The 19,726-nt window shown below is 39.5% G+C and overlaps 1 protein-coding gene across 1 annotated transcript in view; it reads right to left on the bottom strand.

Moving 5' to 3' along the window:
* The window catches only part of RXFP2 (relaxin family peptide receptor 2), a gene marked incomplete at its 5' end in the record, with an annotated part of 64,987 nt that overhangs the window by 9,760 nt on the left and 35,501 nt on the right, over nt 1-19,726 (bottom strand). The window contains 10 exons of the mRNA XM_012465511.2: nt 341-570; nt 3,199-3,270; nt 6,204-6,275; nt 6,397-6,468; nt 9,991-10,062; nt 10,999-11,070; nt 14,194-14,265; nt 15,327-15,398; nt 17,378-17,449; nt 18,394-18,465. Of these exons, the coding sequence (XP_012320934.2) occupies nt 341-570; nt 3,199-3,270; nt 6,204-6,275; nt 6,397-6,468; nt 9,991-10,062; nt 10,999-11,070; nt 14,194-14,265; nt 15,327-15,398; nt 17,378-17,449; nt 18,394-18,465 (878 nt within the window). The remainder of the gene's footprint in view (nt 1-340; nt 571-3,198; nt 3,271-6,203; nt 6,276-6,396; nt 6,469-9,990; nt 10,063-10,998; nt 11,071-14,193; nt 14,266-15,326; nt 15,399-17,377; nt 17,450-18,393; nt 18,466-19,726) is intronic.

Genomic DNA, 19,726 nt, shown 5'->3' with positions numbered 1-19,726 from the left:
TCTGGGCATAATGAACCTAAGTGTCATTGTAATTGAAGTTAAGCTTAATTTTATCACCCACAAAACTTTATAATCTATCACTTGACTCACTGGTTTCCTATTACCCCATTCCCAAGATGTACTCCTGAGAGCAGGCCACTGTAAGGTCATACAACCTAAAACAGAGCCACAAAGAGCCAGAACTTTTATACTTAGAAAAAAAAAATATGCCCAGGATGTATAATTCATATTAAATGCCATTTGTTGAAAGCCAATAAATACACACACACACACACATAGAGAGAGAATGCACAGCTCACAGATGATATCCTAAATCTATTTTTATTGGAAACATACTTACAACAAAGGATTTTGATGGACATAGCGTGAGTTGTATTTTCAGCTTTAATGAAAGATCTCATGCCAATGACACAAAGATTTCCAAAGCAGGTAATGAAAGCTATAACCCAGACAAATATTCTGAGGATATCGTTAGCCAAGAGGTCCTCAAACGAAGAAATGCCATCAGTCAAGGGTATGCATATTCGGACATGGGGAGCATAGGAGCAGTATCGAAAGTTTTTGAAATAACTAAAGTCAAAGGGAAAAAAAGTGTCACTTTGCAGCAATGATGCAGAAACTACAGTTGCAATCCTATCGGGGCTGCAACTGTATGCTAGGTATACAGCTTCACTAGGTTCATTTATTTTTGTTCAGTAGTGTTTACATAATTAAAGAGTTCTTCATGAAATACTAGGCAATATCCTTTTAAAGATAAGGAACCTAAAGGTCATAGGAATTCAGTGGCTTGGCTGAGGAGAGTTGGGGTGGATATGAAAATTTGAAATTTAAGGGGCTCTGTGTTCCCCAGTCACATTGGTTTATTGATTATTCTGTAAGATATTATGAAAAGTGGATTATCATTGTCAAAGTGATCTCTAGCAAACCTTCAGGGGCTTGGGTTTGGGATGGGAAAAGTCTGTTGTCGCTCACCGAGAACATTTCTGTCTTGCCCTGAGTTTTAAACACCGAGATCTGTTCACTTTAACTAGCCTCCTCTTCCCTAACACTGGCAGGAAGGAAGGGCCTCTGAGACTAGGAAAATGCGGTTTCACTGGATCTGGGAAGAGAAGCGGCTGCCTTAAACACAGATTTCTTACTAGGGATGGGAAGGACTTAATTTCTATGGGAAAATAAGTTTGTGTGTGGTCAGTGGAGATGGGATCTGGGCAGAAAGCATCTGGAAGTGCTGGAATGAATTGGTGAGGTCATTCGGCCATTGCCATTCCCCAAACTTGTGTGTTTAGAACTTTTTCTCATAAAACCTATTCTATTTTTATTCTTTTGCTACTTCTTTAAGTTCACGTTTCTACTCTTTGCTGTCAGTCAAATTCATTTTTTGTTACTTCTCAGTTCAGTTTCTAGACCAAGGCTGCCTGCCATCAAACCCTGGCTGCCTGCACCACCTTGCCTCTTACCCTGCAGTGCTTACTCCACCCAGACACACACCATCAGACAAGCCATGCTCATGCCCTGCTCAGAGCCTCGCTTTTGCTTATGCCCCTTCCTGGAAGATTCTTCCCCTGGATACTGCCAGGGCTGCTTTCTCCCTCCATTCAGGTCTGCTCAAATGTCACCTCACTTCACCTTCCATCCACCCCACCTCAATGGTAATCCTCAGTCCTCCTTCTATCCCTTACCTTGCTCTATTTAAATTTGTATACTTACTCACTATTTATTTGTTTGCTCCTTTACTCTCTGGTTCTCAAAGCTAAATGGAAGCTCTCAGGCACAGACATCCTCTCTTTTGTTCATCATTGTGTCCTTCATGTCTAAAGCAGTGCCTGGCACATGTAGGTACTCAACAAATACTTCTTGGATCAGCAAGTGGATGAGGAATAATTTAGCTCTGGGCATGTCCAGAAGAGAAATGGGGCAATTCTTGCCTTCAAGTAGCTTACAGTTCAGCTTCCTAATATCTATCATCCAATTAAAGGAACCTGACCTATAACGAACTCTCTTTTCTTCTCCCTCCCTGGAGTCCCAGGCACACACTTGGCTTGACTTCTTGGTTCTTTTAGAATTCTATTATGTATGCTATCTTCAGATAGAACCATCTAGCATCTCTCAGTGGTTCAGGCCCCCTTGTGCTATGACTACACTACTTGTTGTCAGGTGAAAGGGATGGGGGTGACGAGGTGGGGGTGTTTTAATAAACAAAGGACAAGGAATATGAAAGAAGAGTAAGTAGGTTACTTAGCAGAGAAGTAACTAAGCTAATGTGTTTTCTGTTAATTGCTGAGCCCTTCTTGACCTTGGCCTGAGAACTACATTTAATATAGCAGCTTTTCCATCAAGTTCTACGTAGGTTGAATTTCTCTATTCTAACAAGACCTCATATTCTGCCTACAACAAGGAAATGATGTCCTCATTAAATATCTAATGGTGCCACAGAAAAAAATGAACAAAACCATGTGGAAATGCATCCAATGACACTTGTCTTTTGAGTATCACACCTACTGCACAGACATAAACAAAATGTTCTCCCAAAAGAGCACCTTCGCAGCAACCATTCCATCCACTTGCTGCACCCGACTTGTAATCTTACATGAAATCCTCCCTATTTTTGTGGATAGCAATGGTTAATTTTTGAAATTATGAACACATAGATTACACAGTTGATAAAGAAATAATTGTTATAAACACACATATTAACACAACTTACACAGTGCACTTTAGCCAAATATACTAAAGTGACTTATCAAAAACTACTATAAAGATTAATTACCTCCATTTTGTAGTGCACTTAGTAACAGTAACAACACCTGGAATTTATATGGCACCTTTCTTCCTAAGGGCTCAAATCTTAGAGCAGCCGACTGCTCATTCATGTGAGGTGAATTAATGTTTCCAGGTCGCCTTAGTACCATTTAGCCAGTGACTTCATCTTGTGTAATATGTGGCATTCTGGTACCCTGATCTCTTATTGGGCCTCAAATGGATAAACAGCGTGTTTCCAGAGAGAAGGGTCATTCATGTCGGCACATCATAATATTGAACTCTATTTGAACAGGGACCAAAGGTGACAAAATTAAAAAGTTCTCAATAAAATGACTTTTGTTGCATAAAAACACATTGCAGTGATACATTAGACAGTTTACATGAGAGCATTTGAAACATTTTACCATGCTTCCTCCTCCATTTTCTATACATACATACATGTGAGAAAGATTCTTCATGGGTTGAAACATTCGTGTGTTTATATTTGGAATATCTATCCTTTCCAGGTCTCTGGAAAATACACACAATAGGTTTAATGGTGTTGAGATGAAACATTTTAATAATTGCATTCTTCATCATATTTGAAATACAGTGCTTCAAGATCTTATGTTACCAATGCACATTAGGATGAAAGCTTTAAAGTACATTGTCTTAGAAAATGGCTATTTCAGCGAAGACCTGGAACCAATCCAAATGCCCATCAGTGATAGACTGGACAAGGAAAATGTGGCACATATACATCATGGAATACTATGCAGCCATAAAAAAACATGAGTTTGTGTTCTTTGTAGGGACATGGATGAATCTGGAAACCATCATTCTCAGCACACTGACACAAGAACCACATGTTTTCACTCATAGGCAGGTGTTGAACAATAAGAACACATGGGCACAGGGAGGGGAACATCACACACTGGGGTCTGTTGGGGGCAGGGAGGTTCGGAGGGATAACACTGGGAGAAATGCTGGATGTAGGTGACGGGGGGATGGAGACAACAAACCACCATGGCATGTGTGTACCTATGCAACAATCCTGCATGTTCTGCACATGTACCCCAGAACTTAAAGTACAAGATAAAGATATGAAACATTTTGCAATCTTAAAAACGGCTATTTCTATTTATGCCTCCTGCAGTTTGGCACTGATTGTATCACTTCACATGCAGAATTACATTCTAATGAAATATATTCATTCATTTCTTTGATTAAAGAATGGCAGTGGTGATTTGTGTGTGATTATGAAATTGGCTCTGTAGTTTGATTTTATTGATATAAGTAATGCCATGGGAATGAGAGGGTTCATTCAGGAGATGATATTTCCAACCTGAGAGCATCACTGAAGTGAGTTTTGTGAGACTCTGGATTTTAAAATATGGTCAGTTCTTCCTAGCCTATGTGTCTTTAGGACAGAAAACCACAGAGGTAACAAGAGGAACTCCAATTCAGGAGTTTTCTAAGACACCAGTGGTGTGCCTTAGAATTCCTTTAATTAAATTTAAATTATATTTAATTAAATTCCTTTTAATTCCTTCAGGCTCCATAAAATGTCCTTAAAGGCATTCAAGGATCACTCCTATTTTAGTTTACCTCAATGCTTTCTTCTACAAATGTGGACACTGAAGATCTCTTTAGGATGGTATGAATTAAAAACTTCCATGTTCTCAGGAAGCAGATGGAGGGAGGACAATCTAAAAAGACAGAGGCCTTTTGCTTTTAATGTTTATTTGAGCTATGTCTGATTCTGACTTGGTTTCTTTTTGACTAATCAGAATAAGGATTTCCCAACATGGTTCTGAGTTTTTCTTTGCTCAAGGAAACATTGCTTTTTTGGAAGTCAGAAATGAAATCTGGGAGAGCTGTTATACTACTGAGTAATTGCATGGCCGCTCTAGCCGGAAACAGCCCTTTCTAAAGATTTCATTTTCCTTCTTTTTTTTCTCTCTGGCTCTCTCCTTGACTTATACAGATTTAGCTTTATGAGGATTCTGTGATTATTTGCTTAATAACCTATAGCATCCTGAAGTGCAGAGGCCACTGTATCCCAAGTGCTAAGACAGTGCTTTGTGTAAGTTGGTGACTGAGACATGTTTGTGAAATAAATGGGTAAATGAATCTTAGAAAAAGAAAAAAAAGAAAGATCACCAGGTGTGGTGGCTGATTCCTGTAATCCTAGTACTTTGGTAGGTTGAGGCGGATGGATTGCCTGAGCTCGGGAGTTTGAGACCAGCCTGGGCAATGTGGTGAAACCCTGTCTCTACTAAAATATAGAAAAAGAGCCTGGTGTGGTGGCATGTGCCTGTAGTCCCAGCTACTTGGGAGGTTGAGGCAGGAGAATCGCTTGAACCTGGTAGGTGGAGGTTGCAGTGAGCTGAGATCGCAGCATTGCACTCCAGCCTGGGTGACAGAGTGAGACTCCATCTCAAAAAAGAAAAAATAAAGAAAGACCCTAAAAAAAAGAAGTAGAAATGAATAAAGAAAAGTATGTGATAAATATGTGCTGCTTTGACTTTCAGGAAGGCATTATGCAGTGACTTGGTATTTTGGCTTTCAGAAATGCACTATGTGGTGAGTAAAGGGAAGAATCATGCTGTCCACATCCTGAGGTCTGTCCTTACATTAAACAAAATAAATATATATGTTTAATATTCTGGCTTCTTGAGAATAGGGACCAGATCTTTTCATCAGTGGATGCTTACTAATATCTGGTGAGAGAGAAATCTAAACCTTGCATTAATTTCCAATAGAAAATTAGCAAGAATAAAAGATGATTTTAAGAATTGGTCTTCGGAATTAAAGGAAGAAACACTTTAGGCTGCAGCCAGGCAATGTAGTATGCTCTCTGTGTGAAAAGAAACAATCTTTAGCCGGCAATTGTCATCCCTTGGAAAGAAATAATGAAGTTCAAGGGAAAAGTGGCAGAGTTCTTGACACCATTGAAACTTAATGTGGTTGAAATTCAAAAACACTGTACACTATTTTCGGAATGTGTATATTTGTGGGATAGTTTTTAAAAACTTATTTAAAAGTAAAACAATACACTGTAGACTAATATCAAGTAGATCCTTGTAGGAAAGGGCAAAGGGGAAAAGGAGGCAAGTCAAAAATAATTTGTTTTAACTAAACTTTTAGAACCAAAACTGTTGCAAATTTAATTCTTTGTGAAAACTCTAGGATGAGATTTTGCCATATGAACCTAGTTTTCAAGAACGACATTCTTGAAAACTTCTTCAAGTACAGAAATGACCTTCATACATGGTAAATATGTAAATGCTGAAAATGGTAAACAGTGAGGCTTATTTGTCATTCAGTATGTACTTGACGTCAGTGATATTCACAAACGTCTGAAATGCATGCTCTTGTGTGTAAAATACCCAATTAAATATAAATGTGTCTCTAAGTACATCCACTAAAATTATAATCAACATAACTAATATTTCACTTACAGAGACTGAAGTTGTTTGAGACTTTCAAACTGGTTCTTGTGAAGATACATAAGAGGATTGGATGACAGGTTCCTTTTTTTTTTTTTTTTTTTTTACCATTAAAAGGGAGAGGAAAAGAAGTATGAAGGTGTTATTATTTTGGAAGCTTAAAATGTTGCCCTTTAAATCTGATATGGTGAGAAGTAGAACTTACAGTTTTTGTAGAAGCTTCAAGTCTTTAAAGAGGTGAGGTGATAGCTCCGTTATCATATTGCTAGACAGATCCCTGTTGACGACAATGAAAACCCAAAGCAATTACTTTGGAAGTAAGTGACAGAGTTATTACTCCTGACAATTATCATCATCCCATTTGATGTAACAGAAAATATGAATCCACTTTAACCAACCTGATAACTTGTTGCACAACAGGTTGCACAACGAGTCAGCCAAATGGATAGGCTTTCCATCACTTACCGACATATAACATTTTGCTCATCCAGTTCCTGTCTGGAATTTCCTCTTACCCTCTCTCTAATACATTCACAACCTGGCTTTCATATCTACTTTGATTAATTTCCCCCACTCTAGGTACTCTTTGTACACTTCCACTCTTCATGCTTCCATGATCACTACTTGCTTCATATACCTGGTCTTTTGTTTATCCAACTAAACTTTTCAAGGTCAAGTCTTGCATCTTTGATTTATTTTGCATTCCAACTAAGACAATATTGTTCACTCAGTATCTGCCCAGACAATCTTGAATAAGTTCACACACTTTTAATATGTTCTTTTTTTTTTTTTTGAGACGGAGTTTCGCTCTTGTTACCCAGGCTGGAGTGCAATGGCGTGATCTCGGCTCACCGCAACCTCCGCCTCCTGGGTTCAGGCAATTCTCCTGCCTCAGCCTCCTGAGTAGCTGGGATTACAGGCACGTGCCACCATGCCCAGCTAATTTTTTGTATTTTTAGTAGAGACGGGGTTTCACCATGTCGACCAGGCTGGTCTTAAACTCCTGACCTCATGATCTGCCCACCTCAGCCTCCCAAAGTGCTGGGCTTACAGGCATGAGCCACCACACCCAGCAATATGTTCTTATAAAGGACTATTTTTGCAGAAGAAATTGCGAGTTTAGAATTAAATATAATAGAACTGTCCAATCCAGACAGAATTCTATGAAAATCACTATAAAATGTGGAAAAGAGACCTGTAAAAATCAGAAGAAGTGAATCTTTAAGAGTCCAGAGTATTTTTCTGAGCCAGAGAAGGTGTTAAAGACAAAACAGATATATAGTTGCCTAATTTAGAGTCGAACAAAAATGATCTCTTTTGACACTCTGGAACTGCTGATGGATATGTAAGAGTTACAAACAATGAAGATATAGCTCTTTCTGTAAAGAAGCTTACATTTAGAGTAACAACTAGATAGAAACAAGGAAAGTATCAAACTGGTGCTATTACAGAAGTGCAGAGAAAACAGAGGAAAGAGTCATCAATCTTGGCCTGGGACTTTAGGAAGTCTTAGAAGAAAGGTTGATGATTTTAGTTGGGGTAAAGGAAGAACAACTTCTCAGGTTGGTGTGAAGCATGAGCTGAACCACAGATGCTGAGAATTCAGTGACTTTGTTAGGAATCAGGAAGTGGTCCAACGTGGGTGGAGGATGGAAGATGTAAGGAGAGGCAGAGGACGACAACCTGGAGAGTGCATGGAGACAAGATGGGAAGGTCATGCATGCTCTTCAAGGCAGTAGTTTTCATAGCACAGACCAGGCATCCAATCCCCAAGGATGCTTATAAAAAGAGCACATCCCTGGGACCCAGAACTATCACATCAGACTTTCTGGGTGGGAGCCTGGTAACATGCATTCAAGCCAACATCCCATGTGATTCTTTGGCACATTAACATTTGAGAACTGTGTCAAAGACTTTGCTAAATGCCAGGCAACAAGGAGGGAGGACATTAAGTAGGGCAGTGGCATCATTTGCTCCAGGTTATGGAATGATTATTCTGTCAGAAGCACGAAAGACAGGCAGCAAGGCCTGGGAGTCGGACAAGGAAGACGAGGCAGGAACCTCCGCATGGACCAGGTGAGAGTGAATGAGGGCTTAAGAGGGACAGTAGCAGGGCTCAGGGTCTGGTTGAACATGTGTTAAGAGAGAGGTAGAGGGAAATGGAACAGTCTTCAAGCCTGGCTGCCAGGAAGGAGGCACTGAGATAGTTAAGTCCAGGTGAAGAAGCTGGCCATCGGACTGGGGTCTCTTGTTAGTTTTGTTTCAAACAGGTTGCTTTTGAGGTGCTGTTGTGACACCACAGCCTAGGGTCCTGCCGACTGAGATGTCTCACCCGGTGGTATTCCAGGTGGGAGGAACACACCTGGATCACAGCCCAGAAGGGAAACTGCAGGTGCATACAGGCCAGAGAGAGCCTGACAATAGAGCAATAGGATGATGATCTCATATACCTAGAAAATGTCTTTGAAAGGGTTACCCAGAAAAATAAAGTACATTCTTTTGGAGGAAAGGACTTTGTGGGCCTCATGTACTTGTGCTTACTCCTCCCTGGATAGGTGTGTTGTCATGAAGGGACAGTAAGATCATTTAACATTTGTAAACTCAAGACATATGAATGCCTTGTTCAAGTTAAACCTAACCGCTTCTGAATTTCTTTTAGCTTTCTGAGGCTAAATGAATTGCAATGGATCACTATAGATGTTAATAGCAGGCTGCATCTCTTAAGTAGGCTCTTATTTTTGGTGTGCCTCTGCCTATATGTAGGATGAGAAGAGGGTTAAGAAAATTTTTACCCCTCTGTTTGTTCTGGGTTATTCCTCCACTCCACCATGCACCTCGAGTCCACAGTCACCCTGCATAGCCTGAGCAGGAACATCCTGAAAGGACGTCTCCTCTGAGTGAGCTGCCTTTAAGTTTTTGCTGTAAAATGATCATACTTTCAGTTCTAATGTAGTACTTTGCATATACCAGACACTTCATAAATATGTATGGATTTGATTTATGATGGTCATTAATTAGATTGAATTACCTTAATTATTCATGAGTTATTTTTTCGATTACTCTTATTGAGTTATTTTCTCCAGTCCTTTCTGGATTTCAAAATAACGTGTAAAGAACAGGGGAGAGGTTAGTTCAGAAATTAATTTCCATTTTAAGGCCTTGATCAGAAAGATGAGTTTTCTATCCTAATCACTGCTATGTGTAATGTAACAGACTTAATTTTAACTTCCATTGATACATAATTACATGGGGAGCAATGAATTAAAAGCAAGAGAAATGATTTAAAAGGTTTAGATACATAAAACAAATATTTGAAGAGAAAAAAATTCATATGAGCTCCCTGAATATTTTTCAGTGAGCCCAACCCTCATTCTCAACACTGGGATTTGCTATATAAGTCATAATTCCTTTGTTCAGTTATAATGAATTAATATTATTTCAGTTAGTTATTCATTATCAAACATTTATTGAGAATTAACTGTACTCCAGCCAGTAGACAGAAATGATTCCTGTGTCTAAGAAGCCATGGAAAACTCATTTACTCCCAAACACACATAAATAAGAAATCACCCAAAGAAAACAAGTAGGGAAACTAGGGTAGGCTAAATCCATATTAAGCCCACTGTCTGATTTGAATGTGCTTTGGATTTCAGGATAATGCTGGTTTTCTTAATTGATTTTTAATATCCAATAGTCTACAGGATTTGATTGCTACTAGTGGCAAAGCAGTCTCACTAGTCATTAAATTTGTAATCTCGGAAGAAGCAATCATATTTTCCTAGTAGACGACACTACTTACAGTTCTCCTAAATGTTTTAATGAAGAAAATGTCTTCTCTGGAACAAAATCAATTTGATTTCTAGGCAGAAACCTGTAAGACATGGCGAGAATCAGCATGTGGGTTGCGTCTGCTGTAGTAATCAGTTCTCATTGGGAGAGACCACTGATCCAGGCGGGGTATTATAGGCCTCCTTTGAAGTCTTCAAGGGAGGTGTCTTTTGGGGTGGAACCTAAGGAAGAACTTTCTCACCGAGGACATCCCCATGTTCTCTTCAGGAAGCGCTATTATGAGCAATTTGCAGTCCTGAGAGTGGTTTAGAAAGCTGCACTTTGTTTATATCTAATTATTTTAGAAAATGTCTCTTTTAATTTTCCTTTTCCATTCTTTTTTCCAATCACCCATCCAATCAACAAACATTACTAAGTGCTTACTAAATGTGGAAAACTATCATTAAAACAAAACCAAAACACTCATGTTTCGAAGCTTTCCAGCATGAATGCGCTGATCGACCAAACCATCTGCCTTCCCGCCCCTATGAAAAACATAAGCGGTGATCAGAATCACGAGTCAGAATCTTTGGCCAATCAGAATACGTTAGATGTTTTTCCTTTTAGAATGAAATTATGATTTTTTTTTTTTCTTTAGGGAGAAAGACATCAAGTGGTAAGAGTCATTAGCTAATCATTGTACAGCTAATCATGGTACAGCTAACCACTTCCACGTATGTGATTTCTTTTCCTTGGTGACCATGGGGTTAGGAAACTGGAACTTTCAGGTCCCAGTTCATCTGAGAAGGTGCACAGAAATAAGGAAGGCACATGGCGTCCCTAAAGGGTGGGCACCTTAACTTGAGACTCAGCCCCAACATCCAAATCAATAAATCGATGCGTGCATTTTCTAGCACTGCAGTGTCAGACCAAGGCTGTAAACGAAACACTATTTTAAAAATTCTTTGTCGATGTTTTTCTTTTAACTTCCAAATATATATAGTTTTCCCTCATTTCGTGAAGTCCATTGTATACTTACAGCACTGTGAGCAAATCGCACGACAGAAACGTAGAATTCGTGAGATACTTTATTCGATTGCCTTCCAAATCCCTGGAAGTCATGGAGAAAAGATATTTTAAAAATTTTTTTTGTACAAATCATGTGCTTACAGATACTTTATGTTAAAATAGTTCTCAAGTTTATTTTTACTTTATTCCGGTTGTTACTGTGCTTTCCCCTAATTATTTCAGGGTTACTATAACTAATATTATGCTTCCGTCCCCCTTCCAACTAAGGTTAATAAAACTGAGAGAAAGGGCAGCCTAACATTTAGTGAGTGTCTTTCTGTGCTGAACACTATGCTATTAATTATAATATTGCCCAACCCATCATAAACTGCCACTGATTGGGCTTTTATGGTGTTAGGTGCTGTTCTACATGCATAACACAGCATTCCTGCCAAATTGCTGTTATTACCCCCCATTTAACATAAGAGAAATCCAAGGCTCTTGGTGATTCACTTTCCTTCTGCCCACACAGCTAGTAAGTGGTAGAACTGATCTAGCCCAGATCTGTCAGAATCTGAAGCCCAGATACTTAACTACCATGTCTGTGGTGTCATTGATCATTATATCCTCACATTCCCTCCAACATCATGTAGATGTTTTTGTCTGTATTTTGCTGAAGGAGAATCTCAGGCCAAAGTTATCCTCTACATTCTGAATGGCAGAACCCCGATCTGTGTGATGCCAAAGTGCAGGCTCTTTCTATGAGGCCTCAAGGACACTAATGCCAAGGGCAACGCTGCTCAGAATGGCGGGGACGCAGCCTCAGCGCTGTCTGGAACATGCTAGAAATGCAGATTCTCGCCCAAGACCAACTGAATCAGAAACTCTAGCACTGAAGTCCAGCCATCTGTGTCTCAGCAAGTCTGCCTGTTGTTTACGATGCTCGCTGATGTCTGAGAAGCACTGGTGGGGAGACTTCATTATGCCAGGTGATTCTGCAGGTCAGTGGCATCCCACACACTTGGGCAGCATCCTCTGGAACACTCTGACATTCCCACTTTGAACAATGCGGGGGACTAAGAAACAGACAAGTTTTCTGCCAAGTCTCCTGATTTCTCTTCACAGTCAGCTTCTTACAGTCCTCCCCAAATATGGCAATAGCTATCTCTCTGCTTCTGAACTTTTCTCATAGTTACATTAAAATCACCAATCCCTTGGTCTTTTAAAGAAAATCCTATTTTTAAAATAATCTTGGAGATTTGTGTAGGAACTGGAGATGTATGTTTTTCACACAATATACTGTGATTAAAAATAACAAACACCATACTCTCCTAAAAATCCAAATATTGTGAAGTAGAATGGAAAAAATGTTTTTCATGTTCTCAGAAGTAGGACACTTTGGGGTTGTGGGAGCAATTGTCCAACTCGATAGCAAGTCAGGGAGGAGGAGAAGCCTCCCCAGGGCAAGTTTTCTCCTGTCTGGCCTCTTAGCTTCCTGCCCTCTGTGTTGAAAGGCTTTCAATTGCAATCAGGCTATCTTGCTACCTATGCATTTTTCTTGGGTATCTATTTTTTTCTCAAGTGTTTGTGGGAGCCTGTTGTGAAAATGAGTGTCTCAGGAACCCTCAGCTCTGAGGCTGGTTCCTCACCTCCTGCTGACTGATGCCCCTTTTGGGAAGGGAGGGCAGGCTGAGCCCCTAATGTTTTTCTGCTACTTTTAGTCTTTCCTGTGTGTTTCCCGTTGTGCGGATGCACTCATTTAGTTTCTAAGTATTTTCTTTTCACCTGTTCTTATTCTCATGGTGTTCAGATCGTTATTTCCGTTTTTAATAGTGGCACACTTACACTAGACCTCTGTTGTTTTAGAAGCCTTTTAGCAACATATATTTAAATACATGCATAAAAATAAAAGTCAGAAAGTAAACACACCACCACCTAATAGTATCATAACAGGAGATTTTGAGGTTAGTTCAGAGAGGATCAAAAGCTCAAGTACTAACACTTTATCATCTTATGGGCTCAATTTGCACGATTAGACTGGGAAGAGTTCCAGCAGTGGTACCATCAGCATTTTCATGGAACAGGAAAGCAATGGATATGACAATCCTGGTTGTTGCAGAAGACTGTGAAGTTATATGTGGCAGGGAGTGGTGGGTAGTGGTGGCGAAGCTACTATGTAAATTAAATAAGTATTTTAAACGGATATTGGTTAAAAGCTAACAAGGTGTGAAAATGGTTTAGTACAGCCATCCTAGCAAAGGCTTATTGAGCACCTACAGTGTGCTGGTCATTGTCCTAATGCAGGGGTAGGAAATCATATGATAGGTTTCTGCCTTCCCAGAACTTATGGAACAGTACAGAAGACATCAGCACTGAGGTGGGTGGATCACCTGAGGTCAGGTGTTCAAGACCAGCCTGGACAACATGGTGAAACCTCGTCTCTGCTAAAAATACAAAAATTAGCTAGGCCTGGTGGCACATGTCTGTAAACCCAGCTACTTGGGAGGCTAAGGCAGGAGAATCGCTTGAACCTGGGAGACAGAGCTTGCAGCAAGCTGAGATTGCACCACTGCACTCCAGCCTGGGCAACAGAGTGAGACTTGGTCTCAAAAAAAAAAAAAAAAAAAAGACATAAGCAAGTAACCCAATGATTATATGATGATAGTGCTCTGAGATAGGTATGAGGTATAGAAAAGGGGCAGTGTGGTGGAGTTTTGTATGTGATGCAATGGGTGGGAGTACATAGGCAGCTGCTGAAACTGGTTGGTGTGTCAGGAATGGCTTCCTGGAGGTGATGTTTAAGTTGTCTTTTGAAGGAAATGGTTAAGTTAGTCAAAAGAATAAGGGAGCAAGACTTTTCAAGTCCAAGGAACAATATATGCTTAGGGAATTGACCGTAGGAGCTATAGTTTGATACATGCATAGGAGGGGCAGGGACAGCGTCTAGATGCACTAAGGAATGGAAAATGAGTGTCTTGGGTGCTCAGAGGCAAGGTCAAACTTTACCCTTACCCTTTGGGAACCCTCAAAGAATTTTGAAACTGGGAAGGTAATATGATCAAATTTTGGTTTTGGAAAGAAATTATAGATGGACTTTCTAGGTAACCTTGAATTAACTTTGTGGCTAAAATTAACTTTCTGCAACAACCAGGATTGTCATATCCATTGCTTACCTAGTTTCCTTAATCAGGACAAATAACAAATTAAATCCTAAACAAATACTCACACCCAGTTGAGTTGAGGCATTTGGGCACACATCTGCTTGGGAAGAGCTTCTAAATAGTTATTAACCATAGACCTTTACACAAAGAAAATGTTAATTAGAAATAAAATGATATGACACTTTTAGGACACTCTTTATTCTAAAATTTCAAAACTTGCATGCTAAAATTAATATCTTATGATGAAGAACATATACAGCTATTTCAAAATGGTCTTTAAAATATGTCTATGGCAAAAATTAGGGAGCAGATGTTGTCAAAGAAACCATGAATGCATAAGTATGATATATATCCTGGAAATAGATGTTATACAGTTTAATTTTATGAGATGAAACAAAAGTATATATTGGGTAATAATTTTGGAGTTCATGGTAATTTTCCTTGTAAACTTCATGTTGTAATCATTTCCAGTGCCATACATCCAAAGTTTCTTCTTAAGGGCATCATTAATCATTTATAATATTAAAGGGCCACATTGGAAACTGCATTAAATTTTGTGACAGTAGGGGGATTTTAGGGAAAGAAAACAACTCATGAGCATATTGGGCTACACGATTAATTTATGATATTGTGGTTCCTTTTGACAAATGGAAAAATAATGATGTTATATGATCAATTATAAAGGAACATAATAATCCCCTGCTGATAAATCATTCCAGTATATTAATAAACAGTAAAAATATTATTGTGAGAACAGCTCTCTTGGCAGGACAAAGATTTTGAAAGTTTCAGTGACTCTTGCTGGGCAAAGGCACATTTTCCTCCATTAAAAATGGAATTAGGGATGAACTCCTGGGAGATTCTAAGAAAATATAAACCTAGTTAGGATATGAAAATTAATACTATCTTTGGTCAACCACTGCAAATAAAAACATGCCTCAGCACTAAAGGAAATTAATGGGGATAGAAAAATCAACTAGTAGGCTTAAAATATTCAGTATAATCTGGTCAGCTCTTCCCTTTGAGCCATCACCAGGAAGTATTATATTAACAATAACTATGGCTGGAAACACAGGAGAAGTTTTGACCAATCAAAATTTTTGTGGGCTTGATTTTTTTAAAAGATCTTTTTGTTAGCTAGTGCAAGATGTCATTGCAATTTATCGACAGATGTATTGAAAGGTTGATGAATACTTACAGGAAAAACAAGGAATTTAATCCCGTAAACAAGCGCTGTGAAATTCTGGTTATTGGATTGTCATCTAGAATTCTGACAAAATGTATCAAGAAACATTTCCGATATTAGAGATATTTGTGAAATAAAACCTTCCTCCCCTCAACACCTGGCCTACTCCTTCATGTGCTTCCATACTTGGCTCACCTCTCTCTTCCCTGAGAGCTTTTCCTTCCCTCTGTGGTTGGAGCAACTCTTTCCTTTCCCACAGCTTCCATCCCCCTTATCAACTCAGATCCTGATTGTTTTGCTTTCTCCCTGCTGCCTCCACCTCCCTCTAGACTTAAAGATCCAGGTTGTATTTGTCATCTCTGGGTACCTGGGTGTGGCACAACTGCCATGTATTGAATTCGTTTGGGCTCCATAAATGCTCTAACCTACTGATTGGTTGAGCTGAAGGATGAATGAAAATCTAATTTTTAGGAAATCACAGAGAGTTCTTCAGTCTTATGGTGTTAAACTGGTATGTTAAATAAGGTGTGTATAAATCAATGGATGGATGTCACACTATTCATAGGGAGCTTTGCAGGTGAAAGAGTGAAACTATTTGCATATCCAAGCCACTTTTTAAAACTATATTTTGTATAATAAATTAGAGTAAGGGGAAATAGGCTTGTATTCATCTTGTTGCCTGTGAAGCCAGGTTGTATTTCCTCTTATTTGCAGTGGCCAGTGAGGGTAGGATTGGGAGAAGGGAGCCACACTGAGCACCTATATGCCAGGAGCTTTGCATGTGGAACTGAGTAACTGTTATGTGATGTAATCCTCACAACATCCCTCTTGGAAAGGAATTATAATTTACAGATGAAAATAAAGAGGTCTAGGAAGATTAAGAAAGTTGCCTGAGCCAGGTGCAGTGGCTCATGCCTATAATTCCAACACTGAGAAGCTGAGGCAGGCAGATCACTTGAGCTCAGGAGTTGGAGACCATCCTGGGCAACATGGTGAGACCCACCCCGTCTCTACTAAAAATATAAAAATTAGCTGGGTGTAGTGGCTCACACCTGTAGTCCCAGCTACTCGGGAGGCTGAGGTGGGAGAATCACTTGAGTCCCAGAGATTGAGGATGCAGTGAGTCAAGATTGTATCACTGCACTCCAGCCCGTGTGACAGAGTGACACCCTGTCTCAAAAAAAAAAAAAAAAAAAAAAAAAAAAAAAGAAGGAAGGAAAGCAAGCAAAAGTTACCTGGAAAACTAAGCATGGAGCTAGGAGCCAGGCACACACAAGGGCCTGGATGAAACTGAAGCCCTGACTTTTCCCACTAGATCAGGACAACCTGCAGAAAATGGGCAAACAACACAGAAAACTTCCAACCTCCCCCTTGTGTATTTTCCTGGTGAAAGCACAGACATCTGACTTAAGATTTCTTGGAATGAAGCTGGTGGCTCAGTCTGGAAAGTGGTGAAATACCATGAGCTATCATATTTTCAGACTTTTCTCTGAATGCTCTGTAAAGCAGAACAAGTTCTTAACTTGCTTACTTTTTAGCACAGTGCATTTTAGCAGAGGTCAATTTTTCCTTCCAAGGGACATTCAGCAATGTCTGGAAACATTTTTAGTTGTCACAACTCTTGGTAGAAGGGGTATATCTTGGGAGAAGGGATATACTACCGGCATTACTGGGTAGAGGCCACAAATGATGCTTAGCATACAAAAATGCAAAGGACATACTCTGACCTCCCATCCTACCCTTTCCCAAAACAGGCATTAAGTGAGCAAAAATGTCAGTAGTGCTGAGGTTAAGGATTCCTGCTGTTGGTGAGCACTGGATGGACGGATGGCTTAGCAAGCCTACTGCAGGGCTCAGAAGGCCTCCTGAAAAAGTTTGACCAGCTTTTCACATAACCACTACTTGACATGACATTGAATTGCCTAGGTAAAGTTCTGCAGATTATATGATAATCAGAAAAGTAGATATAAAACAATATATGTCAAATAGTAGAAACTCTATGAGTACTGTTGTATATCATCAAGATTATGATCCTTTATGAGAGAAAGAATTAGAATACTTACAGCCAAGTTAGCTGATGTAAGTCTTTGAATATTCCAGGTCTGAGCATTGTGATGCAGTTGTGGTTGAGATATCTACAAATAGCATGGGTGAGTTAATTAGGCAAACTCAATACCCCATTTTAGTCATATATAATCAGAATATTAGCCACTGATGATGATTATGAATATGGAAATCTGCATCTGCAAGCACTCTCCTGAATGAGCAGAGGGGGAAAATTCAAGGGATGTCCAGAAAGTACAGATAACACAAGCCCAGTGTGTGCAACACCAGGGCCAGGGCAGAGAAAGTGGTCCTAAAATGTTTTGGATATTGGCTGGGTATGGTGGCTCACGCCTATAATCCCAGCACTCTAGGAGGCTGAGGCAGGTGGATCACCTGAGGTCGGGAGTTTGAGACCAGCCTGACCAACATGGAGAAACCCTGTCTCTACTAAAAATACAAAATTAGCCAGGCATGGTGGCGTGCATCTGTAATCTCAGCTACTTGGGAGGCTGAGGCAGGAGAATCACTTGAACCTGGGAGGCAGAGGTTGTGGCGGTGAGCTGAGATCCCACCTTTGCACTCCAGCCTGGGTGACAAGAGCAAAACTCCATCTCAAAAAAAAAAAAAAAAAAGTTTTTGGATATTATATCACATTAGATTGTAAGGGTATAATAACTAAGTATGTGGGGCAATTTTTGCTTTTGTCCTATTTGGTCACATCTTTAGTAGACTAGCATTTTAAGAAAATACATAGCAAGTTAGCAAGAGTTAGAATAGAAATAAAATGCTAAAACATTGTGGAAGTGACCCAAGCTAGAGAAGACAAGGTTAAGGAGAACCTTTATATGTCTTCTGGTAAAACTAGGAATCTTTTAATAATTCTTTCAGTGTAATAACTGATCTAAGTACTTTATGATAACCTATTTCTCCCATTTCCTTATGATCACATTGAGCCTTGAAAAAGTACCATTCTATCCTTTTAGTCTTTACTTAAAAATTATGCCTAAAATATAATGAGAAAGAAGTTACTCACAATATTTGCAGATTATATAATCCAAAAAATGCTTTCCTGGATATGTGTCTAATGCAATTATGCTGCAGAAATCTGGTAGGAATAAGATAGGAGAGTCAGGTGATTATGGCTTATGGACTATATTAGGTTGTTGAATATATTCCTCACTTTCTTTACCTGAAGACAATTGTGAAATTGACTTAGAAAGTTCAATGTCCTATTCTCATGTTAGGGAGATATTGTCAGTGAGAAATGGCTATGAACTATCCAACACTCTCCTCGTGCAATGAGATTGAGGCATCTCTGATTCATACCACTGAACTCCAGTGTTATGTGTCTGGGGAAGGATCTAGTCTTGTTTCTGCAGGCTGTTCTGACTGGCAGGAGTTGCTGGCCATGTGAAACTAGTCAGGCTTTCACTGCTGAACTTTCTTCCTCTTTCTGCACAGAGATACACCTTTAACTCCTCATTTATTTTTATTCTATTTCCATGAATAAAGGAGAGGGCAAGTTTTAATTCTATTTCGTGATGCAAAGTGAGGAGGACAAGGCAATTTAGGTACTCAGCATACCAAAGGACATCAGTAGTTGAACCAGGGCAAATATGCCAACTTGAACTCACAGGATCAGGACTGACTTAACCTCTGAAGCAACTTAACAATACAGTATTGATTCCGTAATTGCTCTGTCAGGAGTATCTAAGTAAATAATTTCCATTTGCTGTCATCATTGTACAATGGGAAGTTAGCTCTGAATTCCTATCCTCTGAAGGCTCTCAGGGACAGGCAATACCTACACTAATAGTAACAAATTACTCCGTAGTCTTTTTAATGACTTCCATTTCTCTCATTTTGGTTTGAACTGATTTCTAAACTATGCATAACAATGAATGCTGATTCATTGTTATGATATTCTACTGCAAAACTATTGGTAGATCACATGCTCATTTGACATCTGGCTGTACTGTGAATTTTGTTATACCGTGATTATTGCCTTGCAGAGCTCCCCAGCCTTTGCCTCTGGGTCACAACTGTGTTATAAGAGTGCCAGGATAGTGACTCTCTCAGACCTCAAGATAGCCAGGGAAAGCCAAGATTGGAGGGGTTACCAGAGGCCAGGAAGTGGGGAGATGAAGGGGGACAAATGAATATTTATTACCATTAAACTGTACACTTAAAAATGGTAAAGATGGTAAATTATATATATTTAACTTCAGTTAAAACAAGAAAATGAATGTAAATAAAGGTTATTAGAAAAGTGGGGCAGGGGGGAAGCCAGGACAGGCTTCCAGTTATCAGCAAACCCAGTCTTTTACCCAAAGTACTTTACAAATATCATCATTTTCCCTATGTTC

Source organism: Aotus nancymaae, unplaced genomic scaffold (assembly GCF_030222135.1).
Source record: "Aotus nancymaae isolate 86718 unplaced genomic scaffold, 86718_ANA_hifiasm-v0.15.2.pri h1tg000043l, whole genome shotgun sequence".
NCBI classification, from domain to species: Eukaryota; Metazoa; Chordata; class Mammalia; order Primates; family Aotidae; genus Aotus; species Aotus nancymaae.
Note: the sequence above shows the minus strand (reverse complement) of the source record. Positions and strands in the feature narration are given on the sequence as shown.